At 45.5% G+C, this 18,722-nt stretch overlaps 1 protein-coding gene across 1 annotated transcript in view; it reads right to left on the minus strand.

Annotated features, from left to right (window-relative positions):
- The window catches only part of SLC31A2 (solute carrier family 31 member 2), a 202,395-nt gene that overhangs the window by 114,340 nt on the left and 69,333 nt on the right, over positions 1 to 18,722 (minus strand). Inside the window, exon 2 of the mRNA XM_069609692.1 lies at positions 8,873 to 8,939. Within this exon, the coding sequence (XP_069465793.1) occupies positions 8,873 to 8,939 (67 nt within the window). The remainder of the gene's footprint in view (positions 1 to 8,872; positions 8,940 to 18,722) is intronic.

The raw sequence follows: 18,722 nt of genomic DNA on the forward strand, positions 1-18,722 counted from the left end.
TTTTCTGCATAAAAGCAGGGCTTTCGGGACTGGAACTTCAGAAGTAGCCACAGGACCTAAGAAATCCGAAGAGGGGAGAAGAACAAGTTACTTACCAACTGTAACGTTCTTTCGACTGGATGTTCCTCCCACGTATTCCTCATCTTATGATAATTCGTTATCTCCAGCTTCGCTGCTTCGGAAAAAAAAATTCTCGGCAGAGGGCACTGTGCTCGAGGCCGTGGCGTTGATTGTCCCTCGACGGTCTCTGTACCGTGTCGATTTCACTGATGGTATAAGTAGCTCGAGCCGCGCCCGTTGCTCCAGTTCTGTTTTTTCGATGAAAACACATAGGAGGAACACCCAGGCGTGCCCCATGACTGATGCACACTTCGTGAGAGGAAAGTTTAAGAAAACGTAAACTGTACTGGGGGTAGGATGGGAGGGTCGATGAGGAATACGTGGGAGGAACATCCAGTCGAAAGAACGTTACAGTTGGTAAGTAACTTGTTCTTCGAATGGATTGTGTCCTCCCACGTATTCCTCATCTTATGGTAAACTCCCATAGCAGTAGTAATTTTGGAGGTGGGAGTATTAGTTTTCGGTTTTCATGGACAGAATGCAGAACTGCCTTGGCAAATAAACCCTCATTTGAGGAGGCAGTATCCAAACACTAATGTTTTACAAAAGTGTGTATTGTTTTCCAAGTAGCAGCTGAACAAATATCTGCTGCCGGGACTCCCCTCTTTAGAGCCGTAGAAGTAGCCATACCCCTTGTAGAATGGGCACGAAGCCCATCTGGTGGGTCTTTTGCTGCTACCCTGTAGCATTCAGTTATGGCTAAGATGATCCAGCGGGATATGGTCCGTTTTGTTACAGATAATCCTAGTTTATGACCAGTATAACCCACAAATGGTTGGTCATCTTGCCTCAATTTAGCCATTCTTGAGATATAGAAAGTAAGAGCCCTCTTGGGATCTAGTCTGTGCAATCTCTCCTCTTCCTTTCCCAAATGAGGAGGAGGATAAAAAGTTGGTACTATTATCTTTTGCGACAAATGGAAGTCTGAAACTACCTTTGGTAAAAAGGAAGGTTTAACTTTAAGGACTACTTTATCCTTAGAAAAAGTAGTAAATGGTGGTTTGCATGAGAGAGCCTGAAGTTCGCTAACCCTGCGGGCTGATGCCAAGGCCACAAGAAGTACAGTTTTTAATGTTAAGAGCCTCAATGGGCAGGAGTGCATAGGCTCAAAAGGTATACAAGTCAAGAATTTTAGTACTAGATTTAAATCCCAAGTTGGGACATGAAAAGGTACTGGGGGGTATACATTAGTAAGCCCCTTTAAGAATTTGAATGATCAATGGAATTTTGAAATATGAAACCTCTTCTGAGGTGTGCTTGAAAATAGACAGCGCAGCAAGGTATCCTTTAATTGTCCCTATCTGGAGCCCCAGATTGGCTCGATGCAGTAGGAAAGAAAGCACCATTGGGGTGCCACATTGAAAAGGGTCCACATTCTTATCTTTGCACCAGTTACTGAACTTGTTCCAGCGACATCGGTATAAAGATTTGGTTGCTGGCCTTCTGGCCGAAAGCAAGATCTCCATTACGTCATCCGGAAGATCCTAATCCTTGTATCTCAACCTCTCAGAAACCATGCGTGAAGGTTGAGTGTCTTGACCTCTGGATGGAGAACCCGACCTTCCTCTTGCGAGAGAAGATCCTCTCTTTGCGGAAGACGTGTTGGAGGGCAGATGGACATGTCTAGAAGGTCCGGGTACCACGTCCTCCTGGCCCAATCCGGGGCAATTAGGATCATGGTTTTCCTGAACTTTCTCAACCTCCTGATTACTTGAGGAATCACGGGGACTGGGGGAAACGCGTACAGCAGTGGAAACTTCCACTCCACTACGAATGCGTCTCCCAGAGCTACTCTTTGAGCAAATTCGCTTGAGCAGTACTGCTCGCACTTCCGATTGATCACAGTGGCGAACAGATCCACTTGAGGTGTTCCTCAAAGGGCGAAGATCTCTTGAAGGACTTCCTGAGCTAGCTCCCATTCGTGGGAGACTGCGCTCTGCCTGCTCAGAGCGTCTGCCGCCGTGTTTTGCTCTTCGGCGAGGTGAATTGCCGATAGAGAGATTCCTTCTCGTATTGCCCAGAACCAGAGCTGCATTGCCTCTCTGCACAGTGGTAGTGACCCTACTCCTCCTCTCTTGTTGAGGTAGTACATGGCCACTGTGTTGTCTGTCATTATCAGAACATTCTTTCCCTGCACAGATGGCAGAAAGGCCTTCAGCGCTAGTCTGATTGCCCTCAGCTCCAATAGGTTGATGTGTAGTTTGGACTCCGATGGAGACCAACGACCGCTGATTGTCAGATCGTTGGTGTGTGCTCCCCACCCCGTGAGTGAGGCGTCCGTCACTACGGTTATCTCCGGCCATGGTTGCCAAAAGGATTCTCCCTCGAGAATGTTGTCATTGCAAGCCCACCATAGTAGATCCCGAGCAACTGCGCTCGTGACTTGCAGAAGATCCGACATATTCCCTGAGAACTGGGACCACTGAGTTCTGAGTGCCCATTGAAGGCATCTCATTCTCAGTCTGGCCTCTGGTACTAGGAAAATGCAGGATGCCATGAGGCCTAGCAACCTCAGAAAATCCAAGGCCGGTAGACATTGGGCATTCTGGAACTTTGTTACCATCTGCAGAATGTGGAGAGCTCTCACCTCGGGAGGCGAGGCTTTTCCCGAGTAAGTGTCCAAGACTGCTCCGATAAACTGGAGTTTCTGGGTTGGGATCATGTGGGACTTCTTGAAATTGAGGGAGAAGCCCAGTTTGTTAAGGAAGTGGCAGGTGATCAAAAGAGGTTCCTGAGTCTGTTCTGGAGAACATGCTCTGATCAACCAATCGTCCAGGTAGGGGTAGATGTGAATCCCCCCCTCTCCTGAGACTCGCTGCCACAACCGCCATTAGTTTGGTGAAAACCCTCGGGCGGAGGTCAACCCGGATGGCAGAACTCGAAACTGATAATGAGAATTGCCAATCGCGAACCTCAGGTACTTTCTGTGCCCTGGATGGATTGGCACATGAAAGTAAGCATCCTGAAGGTCCAATGATACCAACCAGTCTTGGAGTTGTAGAGCCTGAAGGATCTGAGAAAGGGTACCCATCTTGAACTTGTCCTTCCTGAGGAACTTGTTCAAGTTTCTTAAGTCCAAGATGGGTCTCAATCCTCCGTCCTTTTTTGGGATGAGAAAGTATGGGGATTACCAACCCCTGTTCCTCTCCGCTACAGGTACCTGTTCTAAGGCACCTTTCTCTAGCAGGGTTAAAATTTCCTGCAACAGGAGCGGGTCTGGAGTTTTTACGGAGTTGGCTCCCGGTGGATGATTCTGAGGCCTTTTTTGGAAGGGGAGACAGTAACCTTGAGCTACTGTTTCCAGTGCCCAAACATCTGAGGTAATGCCTCGCCATTCCTTCAGATGTTGAGATCCTGCCTCCCACTGGTGTCTTGTGGAGCAAGGTCTCAGAGAGATTTGGAGGCGGCTGCAGGAGTGGCTGAGGGCAAAGATGCCGCTCCTGAGGCTGATTTCGCACCTCTTCCTCGTCCACCACGAGGGACATTTTTTCTGCCTCTTTGAGAAGCCTGTCCTCTTCCTCTACCAAATGAGGAGTAGTAGCGAAAAGAACGACCTCTCCAGGAAGATGATCCTGAATAGGTTTTCTGAGGCTGGCGCCTGGAGGGATTAAGAGATTTAATGCAGACCGCTTTCGAGGTCTGGAGTTTTTCTAGGCTTTCGTCAACCTTACTGCCAAATAGCCTCGAACCATCAAAGGGCATGTTAAGGAGTCTGGATTGCACATCCTGTGCAAACCCTGACTTCCTCAACCACGCAAATCTGCGCAACACAGTGCTTGTAGCCATGGATCTGCTGATACTATCAGCAGTATCCAGTCCAGACTGGAGACATTCCCACATTGCCTCCTTTCCGTCTTTGACTATTCAGGAAGCCTTCCCGTTCCTCACCTTCCGGAATATGCTCAGCCGCCACCGAAATACAGTCCCACAGGGTATGGGTAAACCTGGCCTGGGTACAGGTGACATTTGTCGATTTCAGGGCCATGCTACCTGAAGTGAAAACTTTACGGGCCCAGGCATCTACTTTCTTGTCCGCTCTATCCGAAGGGATAGTGGGGTATGCAGTTTGTTTTGCTGTGGATGCAGCCTGAATAACCAGACTTTCTGGAGTCGGATGCCTGTTTAAATATTCAGGATCCGTACCAACTGGTCTGTATTTCTTTGGGAAATTACTATTTGTAGCAGCAATGCTATCAGGATTTTCCCAATTTTTTTCTACTGTTCTCTGAAGAGCCCTATGAAAGGGGAGAACTGGGTCTTTTTGGGGACCTTTGACAATTATATCTGTCATGTCGTCCTGTTCAAACACGGGTGAAGTGTTACCCCAACCCATGTATTCTACTACCATGTTCATAAGACCTCTGTACCCAGAGTCTGCATGTTCTGCAGGGTCAGGTTTGGCAAATTCTAACTCTGGGGAGGTGTCAATTCCACTAGCATAGTGTAGAGTATCACTGATTGATACTCTACACTACTCTACATTGATCAGGAATCATTCTAGATTCCTGATCAATGAGTTCCTCAGGAACTTGTCTTGTGCCATATGAAACTCCAAAGGGAGTGACTTCGTCTTCCTCCGAGCCAGATTCCTCATAAATTGAGGACATAGCTTTAAAAAAAAATCTGTTCGGGGCAACGGAGTAAATCTCCTTTCTTCCTCAACAATTTCCTTCGAAGGAATTGAAAAATCCTTCGAGGTTGTCGACGGGAACTTCGAAGACTTCGAAGAAGACTTCGATACAGGTGTCGAAGACGCTCTTGGCTTCGATGCCGAAGCAGTCGACGGCGATGGCGTCGATGAAGCCGTCGAAGCCTTCGATGACTTGAGCTTTTTATGAGGCACCGGAGATGTGCTCGACTCTCGAGGAGCCTTCGACTCACGAGGAGCCTTCGACGACTTGGCGTCGACTCGAGTATCTTCGATACTACTGGCTTTTACCAAGGTAGTTCTCAACTTCTCTTTGTCGTCCAATGGAGCGACCTTAGAGGAATGGCTCTTCCGAGGTTCTTTCGAGGGGGTCGGGGCCGCATTCTCGAAAACCTCCATCATCTTTTTACGGAATTCCTCCCATTTTCTGGGGGAATCCGATTTTGTCAGACATCGAATTTCTTTGGTCGACTCAGAAGATGATGACGATGAGGGAGATCTATGTCTCCTCTTCATTTTTTTTGACGAGGAAGAAGAGTGTCTCGATCTACTCCTAGATCGAGATCTCTTGGAGTGCCTATGTCGATCCGATTCTTTCGAATCGGTCGCTTTATGTTTTTTGACACAGCCTTCTTAGAGGCTTCCCTCCCCACCGACAGTTTACCTCTCCTCTCACGAAGGGCCTTCTCGGTCATGGACTGGCAGGAACCACAGTCGTTGGTTCGGTGACTAGAACCGAGACACCAGAGACAAACTCGGTGAGGATCCGTGATCGACATTTTCGATCCACAATCGATACACTTCTTGAACCCAGTCTTGGGTGTCGAAGGAGTCGAAGATGATGACATTTTCACGAAGAAAATCTCGGAGCGCGCCGTTCACGATAGCAAAGCGATCGGAAAAACGGAACTGGAGCAACGTGCGCGGCTCGAGCTACTTATACCATCAGTGACGTCGACACGGTACGGAGACCGTCGAGGGACAATCGACGCCACGACCTCAGCACAGCGCCCTCTGCCGAGAATTTTTTTTCCGAAGCAGCGAAGCTGGAGATAACGAATTATCATAAGATGAGGAATACGTGGGAGGACACAATCCATTTGAAGCTGAGCCATCTGCAACGACGACACCACCGGTGGAGCCCTGCTGCAACAACCTCACCACTTTCCCGACGACAAGAGAAGATCTTCTGCTGAAAGAGTCTTCTTCCTCTGAGCTGGTGGGATCAACCAGTTCACCATTTTCGCCTTCCAGGACGTCTCTTGGTCGAATCGCCCGTGCCAAGCACCCCGGTGGCCGGATAGCCAAGCTTCGCCACTGTGACCGTGAATAAAAGGAACGCACCTTTTAACCGACGAACTGCACGGTTGGTCTCTTCCCTGGGCAGTGCAACGACTCAAAGTTTCCTCCTCGACGAGATCCTTTCTTCCCCTGGTCGAAACCACGAACTGCACCCTCTGCCAGGAACAACTGCCACCGCTGGAGCTTCCTCAACTTTAAAAGGTACTGTGTTCCCACCTGGCCTCCCTTTCTACGGTTTGCTAAAGTTGACCCTTAAATCGTTTGCTTTCCAACTGGGTTGGCCTCAGACCTTCTAACGTTACCTTCATAATCAACCCAACCTCTTTTGAACATTTTTTACAAAGACTTGAAATGCATTTCTCAACTGTGTGATCTTGGGCACATTTCACCTTGCTCCATTTATTTAAAGTGGGCCTGGCCTATGAACTTTGGCTCTACAGTAGACTCTGCCTTCTTTAACTTGTTTTGGTCTTTTAAAAGTGTTGGGACTCATTTTATTTTCATGACCTGCCTTTTTCTCTCCCTTTTACTTAATTGTGTCATCCAAGTTACGCGCTCACCCCTGTTTTGACAAAAAGTGGTGTTTTGACTTAGACTTGTGTAATAATTTTTAAGGGAGGTGTGTATACTTTTCTGACTGTCTTTGAACTTGTTTTGATTTATAGTGCTAGTGTATTTCTTAAAGTGTGTGTTAAATAAATAATTATATACTTTTGATACAAAGCTCTGGTCTGCGTTTGCTTGCTCTACTGTGTTTTTAGCCCTATTGTGTATCCTCTGTATACTGCCCTACTCTTCTTGAGAGATGTCTGACTGCTCAGCCACAGCTACCAGGTAAATCTGGGTGGTGCAGACTGCTACCAATTGGGTTTACTGCTTACTCCTGTAGTCTTAATCTTCATGCAGTGGTCCCCAAGGGAACTGCACAGGATTCTGCCTAACAGAAACAAATTAAAAAAACACCTACGATGGCGTGTTGGCTCAGTAAACTTAGGGACATAGTAGCGATGGAGTGGATCACGTTTAAGATCCAAGGGGATGCGGACAGATCTTAGATGGAATGGGGAGAAACTATTTGATTTCTGAAAAGTGACTTTGTAGAACAATGGTGTCCATAGAATGTGCGGGTGTTGGATATTATGTGACTGGCGGAACACCCGAGGTGCTCCATTGACAACAAAGCTTTATACTCCCAAAGGTGTACAGTGTACAGTTCGGTTATGCAGTCCCTCACGGGTATGGGGACAGTTCGGGGGTAAAAGGGTGCAGGGGGAGGCAGAAGAGTCATTCATAAAAGAGGAATCTAATAATAAATCAAACTTTATTATTAGAATGTCCATTTAGAGTCTGTGTCCTTCTTCTGACCTACCACATACTTTGCATTGCACCATTTTATTTCTTCTGCAGTTGTATTTTCAAAGTGTTCTAGAAGCTGTTTGCAATCACCGTTTTCACACTCATTTTGAATTCTTACAGAATCAAGAAACTTTTCAGTTGATTTTGAGGTTCAATCTAGAGCTTCCTTTTGTTGACACAGACAATCACAGAAAGTCTATACCACTTTAACACTTGCATTTGGTGGACGGTGATTGGTCTATCTAGATTACATCTTCTTTAACTTCATTGTTTTCATTCTATTTTATCCGTTTCAGGTACAACCCTTTGACTGAAGAACTGAAAGTATAACCCTAGTGCTCCAATTGTATATCTGTACTATGAATATGCACATTTGCGCGACACTATTGACTTCAGAATATATCTTTCAAAATGAGATTAGAAATTTAAATCCATTGATAAGAAGCAAAGATATTGAAGATTGATTGTTCTTTGTTTGCAGCCATCTTGATAAGGTTATCAATACAATGTCACGTACCACAAGTGACACTATGGAAATTATTCATTTAAAAACCACTTCCACCCATTTCTCTCTAAAACAGACACTTTGCATGTTTTTTTTCTGCATGCACTCCTGTACAGTGCCTACCCAGTTATATTGACAAGCGAGACCAGGAATTCTGCCTATTCAAGCCAGAACTACATTCTGTACACTCAGAAAAGGACGGGTCCTTGGGCAGACAAGAAGGATTTTTTCTGCCTTCATTGAGACGTATATGTACCGGACGAGCTCTAGAATTTAAGTGTGAAGTGCAGCTCAGGTTTGAGGTACATTGCAAGAGCTGCAAGAGGTTGCACAGCTAAAGTGGAATAGGGATCAGATCCTGGAAAGTAAGGTGCATTTTCATGAAGTGGATGAGGATTTTGTCAACACATTTCACAAAAGGTGGCCAGAAGCCGGCCCTGACTTCTGCATCGTGTTCAAAGAGGTCAATAGGTACCTGCAGAGGTTGAAGGAACCACTGGCTCCCTGGGTATACTTTGAATACGGCACTGATATGACCCTTATCCTAGGCATCCCAATGAGTAAAGGTCGCTTTACAACACATCTCATCAGAGGGGAGCTTACAGTGATCAGAGAGGTGAGGAGGGGGTGGAGGTGGGATTAGACATTAAAAAAGGTCCAGGTTTGCAATTGCATTAAACTCTTAATTTAGCATTGAGGTGTAAAAGCAGGTATGTGAATAGTCCAGTCCTGAAATGGAAGCATAGGTGATGGCTTTAGAGGGTCTAGCACATAAGTAGTGAACAAACTGGCAAAAACGTGGCAGTGTAATTTGGGAGGGGGGGGCGCATTTACCAACCAGGGAGATGTGAGTAGTGCAGTAAACTGGCATACATGAGCGGACTCCTGGCCCTTTCAAATACTGCTTCCAACCTGAAGCTAATCAAACAAGGAGCGTTTACCTGCTGGGCTACTGACATTCCAGAAATCGAAAAGCAGTGTCACTCTGTTGGAGAAGAAGAAATGCATCTGAAAAAAACAAAAAGTACAGAGAGGGCATAAGTGAAACGTTAACAAGTATTCTCACGCTCCTGTCTACTCCTACTCAATGGCCGTAGAAGCCCACCTCTCACATCCACAGCAAAAAAGGGCTACTAATAACACTGATCTATCGGTAACGTGTAAGAAAACCGTGGCTGAGATCCACCCCTATACTCCTGTCCACAAAGCCAAACGTACACACAGAAAGAGCATGGAAGATTTACAGGATTATGGTTAAACAGACAGACAATCTGACGACGGATCCCTTGAACACAAAGACATGCACATTCCAGACTGCTGCAACGCTGGAAGCACCAAACAAGCAATGAACAGTAAAGACTGAGAAAAATGTTAGTATGTGTGCATAGAATTTTCTCACATGCCTTCCTCCTCATCTGTACCCCCATCTCTTCCGTTCTACATCCATCCTCTCTCCTACACGACTCATACTCCTAATTTGTTAAACCCTGTTGCATCTTTAATTCAGGTAAATTAAGACTCAAATGTTACCAAGCTCAAAAAAGTAATCTTGTAACAAAGATGCAGCAGAAAAAAGTCAACCAGGCCCATCAAATCTACACGCACACCCAACAACAGTATTGTAGCGCAAGCAGTCCACAAGTCTCCAGTTTTCTGCCAACCAAGTATAATTAGCAAAGGTTGTCATTACCATATGCACTCAAGTCTCCAGCAAGCTCCCTCACTAAATTCCCATCTCCGAAACAGCTGCAAATTAGAGCCCAGTGGTGGCTGGAAGGTTTCCAAGCATGGATATGCTGGTGTAATAGGGCTAAACAACCCTGGCCAGCCTTATTCCATCACGCTTAGGCAATCTTCCCAATCCAAAACCCTTACATTACCAGCCAAATTATAGAAATGAATTAATCACATTGCCACCCCACTGCCACGTCTCCCTGCCCCTGAATGAGATCCCATGTAATCCATGCACGGACGAATTAGGTAGAAATAGCCCATAGCATAAGAACAGGGATAGGAATTTTGCTAGACCCCACTCTCTCCTGCACACCCCTTGGCTAGGATGACAGTTGAACAATAAGCAACTTGCTTCTTAAAATCTTGTATGAAATTCCACAAGATCACCCGGCTAACCCTCAGTGGTAGAAGCACCTCCTCCAGAGGTAGGGCTTGAGGAAGCACCTGTTGCTAAAATGCCTATGTCAAGCCTAAAAATGTGCACTTACCACTGGCTAGTCATGTGGGGAGCGAGAAATGGTTTGCCATGTCAATGTGCAGAATTGAGGAGGGAAGTAACTTTTCTAGCTTGCAACTTGAAATGTGTACCAAATACCATTCCCAGATATACTGGTTTGTTCAGATGAGAAGCTGGCAGTTGTGAAAGAGTCATCTGCTATCGGCACAGACTAGGCTTCGCTTTATAACAATCCACACACTGGTCTTGCAGCACATTAGCCAACAACAAAGGGGTATGTGAAATAGCAAGACACAAAAAGAGGATCACAGAAGAGGGAGTGGGATCATCCTGGCCACAGCTGTATAGTAATGTTTGATGGAACCTGTGTGTGGCAAAGCAGCTCACAGGGCACTACCTGACAAAGATGCTCTCTTCAAATCGTGCCTCCTGAAAGAGAGGTTCCAGGGCCTAACTGGGAAACCAAACAAGGAGATCAGCATCTGCTTCACATTACACTTGCATTATGAAGAACAAACAAAAAAACACCTGTCAAGGGTCAGGAATGAAACTTTAATTATCCTCACCGCGCCTCATTCACACAATATTCAATATTAGCTTCCTGTAACATATATTGTTTGCCTACAATGTTGAACGTATGTAACTAATGTCTATGGACTCCAAAGGATGCTCCAATATAACTAAGGTCATCACATGTAACAACACCTCGATGCCCAAGGGCTATTTGCACGCTACATACATTTAAATAAATAAAAAATAAAGTCTGGGTTCGGAAAAACACCTCTGTCCCTGATACAAGAGGTATCTTCCCTACCAAAACAAAACCTATGGGTCGGTCCTTTGTCAGAAATGTCCAAAACAATATATCCTGTGTCCAACGTACTATTCTGACCCTCACATTCAAAAATCAACTCTAAAGTGAAAGTGAAATGTCATTGGCTTTGAAAAATATACAAGTGTTCAAAAGAAGAAATATTTAACTCCAACACAAGAGTTCCAAGTAAATATAGCTCACAGCTCCAGTGGGTAATTCACCTTCGCCCGGATTTCTCTTCACTTAATAGCAGTTCTTCGAGTTCCTTTACAACTATAGAATGAATATAAAAGTACTGCTTGACCTATTCTCCTGCCATGCTTCCTCTTACTCCAGGATATGTTATAGTCACACTCTCGGTTATCTTTTGCTATCTTTCTGTCAGGATTCTCTCATATTATATCATCCAATTTGACCTTGCCTGGAAAGTCCTCTTGCCACGGCTTGCTTTTTACATAAACACCTCTTGCTTGCAAAGGCCTGGTGTACTCTCCTGCCAGGGCTTTGTTTATCTGTAACCCACTTGTTTTCAAACTTGTTCTTACATTTTCCAAAAACCTATGTTTTGAAATGCCTGGTATACTCTCCTGCCAGGACTTCATATACTCGCACTGAGCACACTTACAACTTTGTACAACTTTGACAGTCTTTTGTTATGACACTTTTCAATTGCTTTTAAAGTTGTCTGGCACCTTTTGTTCCGTCTCATTCAGCTCATTTGCTTATTTTCCCTTTATGCATCATTGTTTGTTTGGTTTCTTTATCTTTACATTATATGGCACCTTTCTTTCAGTTTCATTCATTACATTCACTCCGGTTTCCTTTTGGCACCATTGTTTGCATGCCCCGGTGTCCCCTCTTCCCTCGGGCGGACTCACTGGGTTAATGCAACGAAATAGCTTCCCCTGCGGGGAACCACCTGCGGGCGATAAAGTGTCCTCTCTAGGGCTTGCCACCTCTGCCATATGCTTCCCATTCTGCTTGCGTGTCTCGCTCGCATGCTGTACGTCTTCCCGGACTCCAGTAGCACAGAGGCTGCTCTCCAGTAAAGCTGCGTGTCGGGAGTCAATTTTCTTCACTCCGGCGTTCCCGCAGTTTACCGGGCTGAGCAGTCTTTCTTCTACAGTTCCTGTCTTGAGACGGATGGCTCCACAGACTTTGCTTCTGGCTGGCAGTCCCTCGGTCAGCACAGAGTGGATCAAACTCTTCCTTGCAGGTCTCTCTACTCAGCCGATATATCTCTGTTTAAATGTACCTCCTGCAGTCAGGTGCTCGGAACAACTAGAACGCAGCGCGTTTTCCTGGCCCTTTCGTAATCCTCATTACTCGGCTCATCTTCCACGTGGCAATGGTTTCAGCATTAGAAAAAGGAAACGTCTAGCAGAGTTGGAAGAAATGACTTTTAATGGCGAGTTGGATGATTTATGTGCAGGGGTTGAGGTAATGTTTCCAACGATTTCAGAAGGGAAGTTTGGCAAGCTATTCACAGAGTGAGGAAAAAGCATTTCCAATCATTTCAGATGGCAAGTCAGGTTTTAGATAACTTAATGGAGATAGACATCGGGCCAGGGGAGTAATCCTCATCACCCCCTGCCTCTTCCTTGTTTCGTTCCAGGGGCTCGCTGAGTGTTCCTACTGGGAATTCGATGAACAGACACTCAATCTTTCCACCGAGATGAGAAATGAGTAACAACATGCCATTAAGGCATGGGGAACTGGGGTAAGCACCAGTTAAAAGGGACAGGAGGATATGTGATTTCCTCCATTAATGTCATTGGGGTTCCCTGAGAGCTACCTCCATCCGGGTGGTGCTCACTCATATAGCTGCCCCCAGTGTCAGGATCATGTTGCGGCTGCCGTCCCCTGGCCACATGAGGACAGGGGGTTTTGCCAGGGAAGGAAGTGATGACATCCTTGAATTCATCACACACACGTCCATTTTATTCCCAGATGAGGTGCCCATTGTCCAGAGAAAAAATATGAATTTTGGGTGTGGCTACCGGTCCTCAAACATTACATGCAGCATAACATCACACCAAGTGCAGAGAATAACACAACCATTCCAATGGGAAAAGCACACATTAAGGAGACATTATAGCAGAGCTCCTGGACCACCCTTGCTATTCACATTTCTAATATGCATTTTAAGATTTAAACAGACTATGTTGGGTCACAAAGAAGGGGCCAAGAGGATTTGTATTCGCAATTTCTACATTTATAAAAGAATTGCATCTGAAGTCAGCAGACGCTTGTACAATCAATGACTCGGAGAGGGGCTCTTTTCTGGCCTTCAACAAAGGAAGGACAGATGTTTAAATCGCTTTCAAAGTATGTTTTCCATTGCATGCCCCTTAGCTGTGGAATAGGGTTCTTTCGGAATTAGCGCATCCTTTGACATTTTTTAAATCCAGGTTTGAAAACGTCTTCTGAGTAGTAGTAACAGCAGGACATGCCAAGAAGGGATTTTTAAAATGAGATCTGGGAAAAGGAATGACGATTTGCGGGCCTCATTTGGGGAAATGGAGCGGGGGGGCGTATTTCTTTTTTATTGTATTCTTTAAAGCGCGGACCTAGCTTGAGAGCAGCAGAGCACTGAGTGTGGGTGGCCAGCATTTAGCTGGAAGATTTTAACAGTAATGCAGTACTGCGAGTTGAGGTCTCTGCAGCGGTAGGTACATCCGTTGGAATTATTCCTTGGTCAGGTGTTGTCAAAAAAGCCATGTTTTGAGAGATTTGCCAAACTGGAGAATGGTGGGGGCATTCTGGGCTGACACCAGGATCGAGTTCCAGAGGGTGGGTACGTGACAAGAGAAGGGTAGTTTGCGGGTCTTCTCTTTGTGGACAAGGTGCGATTCAAGCCAGTGGGTGGATTTGCTGTACAAGGTCCGTATGCCACCAGATATGTGGAACACAGCTGCCAGGTACGCTGGTGTGCTACTCCTAACTGCTTTGTAGATGATATATGCAGTCTTGAACACTATCATGACCTGGAGAGTAAGTCAATCTAGTTTGCGTAGGACGGGTGTGATTTGGTAGAATTTCCGTGCAGCCATATTAAGACATGCTGCAGCACGGTGCACTGCTTTTAGGGTAGCTAAGTGAACAGCTGGGAGCCCCATCAGGAGGGCATTTCCCTCATTGACGTGCAAGACCTCAAGGGCCTGTACTACGGTCCGGAAGTCCTGCGGCAAGATGAAGTGTATGATCTTGCTAAAGGTGGAGATTCAGAGGCAGGCTGTTTGGGCCTTCTTGGCAATGTGTTTCTGAAAGGACAGGCTTCTGTCAATGGTGAAACCGAAAAGGATCATGCTGAGTCGGAAAATTGTGGATCAAATCATTCTAGGTGCTGATCATGCAGCCATTGCTGGACACATAGTTTTTAGCGGGTGGACCAATGAGGACAAATTCATTCTTGGAAGAGTTTGAGGTAGGTAGTTAATATCTAGGACTGAATGATGGCTAAGTAATCGCGGAGACGAATGATGTCCTGTGCGCTATTCACTCATGTATAACTGAGTATCGTCCGTGTATTGGTGGATCGCAATTTTGGGCTCTTTGAGGAGAGTGCTGTTGCAAAATACATATCTGCCCTTTTATTTTAATTTGCTAAAGCATGGGAAATGAGTTTACTGTCTTATATGAGACGCTTGGCTAGGGCAATGACAGATTTAAGTGCTGAACTGAGCACACTAAATTTTGACACTGTGGTACCAGATGCACCAGGCTTCACGTTCTATGTATTATGAAATAAAATAAACAGACCACACAATAACAGACCAAAGACAGCTTTCACAAGAACGCTCTCTGGCATTTTAGCAAAACAGAATATAACAATCGTAGAGAAAACAACAGCATTGCATCTCATAAAACGTGCCAGAAATAGAAAGGCTAAATATAGCTTAGAAAAAATGCAGTTTTCATAATCTGTTAGTGCGTTTACAACCACAGAGCATTGGCATAGACTTTCTTAACTTCCCCCACCAAGACAATGAATCCTCTTTCGCGCCCAGCGAAACTGGCAGAGCACACATATTTTTATATGCAACCTTGAAATATAATTGATATTTTGCAGGGTTGCAAACTCCCACTTTCCAGGAGGTGACTATCTGAGCACAGGAAAATACATCTGTTCTCTGGTGCGTGAAGAAGAAATGGGTTTTCCCACTTTGTGCCAAATACGACCCTTCAATATTTATGATAATGTTATTTCTAATGAGCTATTTCTCTTTTGTATTGTCACCTGTGCATACCAAGAGTTCAGTGCTACTGTACCTACAGGGCCAGCAGATGTCACCTACAAAGCAGGCAGTCCCTCTACCACTGCCAGCTCCCTGCAGAACGATGAATGCAGAAGCTACGCGTGTCATAGAAAACCTTGAGGGAAGCCTGCAACATTGTGAATGTGTTTAAGACTGAAATATGCCAAGAATAAAGGAGTGGTCTGATAATAGAATATTACTTCACGAAAGGCTCCGCATCCAGGGCGAAACTGTTAGATTGAAAGTAACATAATTGGAAAGACTGAAAATACCAGAAGGCCTTAAGAGAGGCCAACCCAAGTACGAGAAAGTCAAAGTGGTCAAACTAAGGTGCAAGCAAAATCCTAGTACAATCGAAATTCTTTGATAAGTGGGAAACAAAGTAAACAATTGTAAAGTAAAGCTAAGTGAACTTTGTTGTAAAGGCAAGTGTGAACCCAACGGAGGGATGCCACGAGAGAGCCAAGGGGAGGGAATCCCACATTTTGTCAAATTGACTGAACAGTAGTGAAAAGATGAAGGTGAGCCCAACGAAGGGGGTATGACGAGGAAGCCGCGGAAGAGGAGAATCCTCCATCATGAAACCATGGGAAGGTTTTGTGACACCAAGCAAAAGACATTGATTAGAGGGATCCTGCGTTTTCTGATGAAACTGCATCCTGATGCCTATAGGCCCAAAGAGTGCTCACATTCATGCCACTGTTCCGCCTTGTCCCATGATGTAACGTGTGGAAGGGAGTACACTAGTTCAGCAGTCCTGAAATATCGAAACCCTTTTGGACATTTCAGTTTGTACTACATTCTACATATCATTGTCCCACACCGTTTTGTTATATAGAGTAAGGATTTGGCAAATGTTTTTTTTTAGTATAGGCCATTTTGTTTTGACAACACCACAAGGACAGATTTTTCTTTATTTTGATGGTTGTAGCTTGCTCCCATTTTAGATTTAGGCTTAGATTAGGCGTTTTTCTCACCCTTAAACTGTTTAATAAACACCCTTGGATTATACTCCTTGCATCTGTCGTGCTGCTGATAACCATGCCGTGCTGCTGATAACCATGCCTTCCTTACAACCCTTATTACCCCACATTAGCACTAAGCCACACACCTAGCACGACATTAGCATCATTTGTGCAGGGTGCGCATTGCCCTTATTGAACTCAGCGGAGCTGTTAAAATTAGTGCACGGTTGAAATCTGTGCACCAATTATCCCTAGAGTGCCCAGACGCTCCAGGTAAAGATTAAAAAGGATTGGTGAGCGGATGGACCTTCAAGGGGCACTGCAGCAGACCTGGAGTCGGTTAGAACACAGTCAGTTCATCTGCATGGCCGAGTGTCTGCCTGAGAGGTTGGAGGGAAACCAATTCAGAACAGCGACAGAGAATCCAATCCTGTTGGCAAGGAGAGGAGGATCCTGTGGTCGAATAGTGTTGAATGCTGCCGAGAGGAAGAGGAGGCATGAGTCACTCCTCTCCATGATTTGGAGGGAGCCATTCACCACCTGGATGGTGGCTGTCTCAATGCCACATTTGGGGCAGAACCCTAACTGTCATTTAGGAGGTGAAGTTGTTTTATTCTGGCGAGGAGTTGTGTAGCAAAACATTTTCCCAAGATTTTGCCAATAAACAGGAGGTTTGCAATAGTTGGGCAGGTTGTCTAGATCTCAGGTTGGCTTTTTTCTAAAGAGCTCATAGGAGGGTATCCTGGAATTACCCTTCTGTGCGTGCAGGAGGCATTAACGATGAGGAGTGTGTTGCGTGCCGGGACCATAAATTGTTTAGTGTTTGTTTGTTTATTTATTTAGTATGGCGGGCAAAACCCAGAGGTAACAGGGCGCAACAGAGAGCAGGAAGGTAGGATTACATAAAAACTTAGTTGCAGGATAAGGCACGCATGAAAGAGAGGCATAGCATTACATTGCGTGGAATGTGCACATATACCTGTAGTTAATAAATTGCTTACATATTTAGTGCTGTACATAGAGACAGTTCGGTTGCACTTACATATTTACATATTTAATGCTGTGCATAGCATTCAGGTTTGAGCAAAGGCATGGGCGGGTGAGATGGCAGGGTTAGTCATGGGGATCATTGGACCGCAACCAGGTGAGGGTGTTTCACCTGAAGCTGTAGTAGGATTGGTCTGTCCTAATGTTGTGTGGGAGGGCGTTCCAATGTTGGGCTGCCAAAACAGGGAAGCTACTGCTGCCGGTTTCCTTTTGTCTGAAGTTGGGTACCTGCAGGCAGTAAGAGTTAATCGTTCTGGTCGGGCGGGTGGAGGTTTTTTTCCTTTATTCTGGATGCGAGATAGGGGGGGCTGCGTTGTTTAAGCATTTGAAAGTGAGTGATGCCATTTTGAGAGAGATGCGATCAGAGATTTTGAGCCATTTGTGTTCTCTCCTTTTGTTGGAAATGTGTTCCTTGGAGGGTAGGTTAAGGGCTGTTCTGAGAGCGTTATTTTGTAGTGTCTGTAGTTTGTTGGTAATGTATTTGTTGGCTCCTAGGTACATGGCATTATAATAGTCAAGTCTGGATAGTATTAGGGCATTGGCAATGATGAGGCAGCTAGCTTGGGTGAGGAAGGCTCTACTTGCCCTGATTAGCTTGCATGTGTAGGCGGTAGAGGATGCTAGAGAGTTGACTTGTTTTTTTAGTGACATGGTTGCATCAAGGTGAAAGCCTAGCGTTTTCACGGTTTTGGCCACTGTGATGGTGTTGCCATCAATGTTGAAGGCCTTATAGTTGGAGCTGAGTTTTTTTAGATTAGTGTTGGATCCGAGGAGCAGGATTTCGGTTTTCTCATCATTCAGGCATAAGCTGTGTGTGGCCATCCATGCCTGAATGATGAGATATATTTTGTTTACCAAGGCCGTATCAGAGTCGAAGTTGCCCGAAAGGGGTATGAGGATTGGAGTGTCATCTGCATAATTAGTATATGAGACACCCAGTCTGTCCAACTTGTCAAATAGGGGCTTGGTAAAGATGTTGTAGAGGGTGGGTGAGACGCAGGAGCCCTAGGGTACCCCGCAAGTTATTTTGGTGGGGTCTACTGAGGTTAGGGTAGAGGAGACCGTCATGGTTCGATTGTCCAGGAATGAGTGGATCCAGGCTATGGCCTCTTTCGAGAAGTAGGCAGCTGAGGCCAGGTGTTCGCACAGGACTGCGTGATCCACCAGGTCGAATGCTGCCGACAGGTCGAGGCGGAGTAACATGGCGGTGTTCCCTTTGTCGTTAATCTCACTGATCTGGGTTTTAAGATCGATTAGGGCTGTCTCAGTACCGTGCTGCGGTCTGAAGCCCGATTGGCGGGTGCCTAATAGTTTGTGAGTTTCAAGATATTGCTGAATTTGCAGGTATGCTACACTGTCAATTATCTTTAGCAGGAACGGCACCGTGGTGATGGGCCTGTAATTGGTGGGAATGGCAGGGTCTAGGGTTTTCTTCTTGAGGAGAGGCAGGACCCAAGATGCTTTGAGGTTGCTTGGTATGGTGTTGGAAGAGAAGGATGCGTTGATCAGTTTGGT

This window comes from Ambystoma mexicanum, chromosome 8 (assembly GCF_040938575.1).
Source record: "Ambystoma mexicanum isolate Mex_15411 chromosome 8, UKY_AmexF1_1, whole genome shotgun sequence".
Lineage (NCBI taxonomy): Eukaryota > Metazoa > Chordata > Amphibia > Caudata > Ambystomatidae > Ambystoma > Ambystoma mexicanum.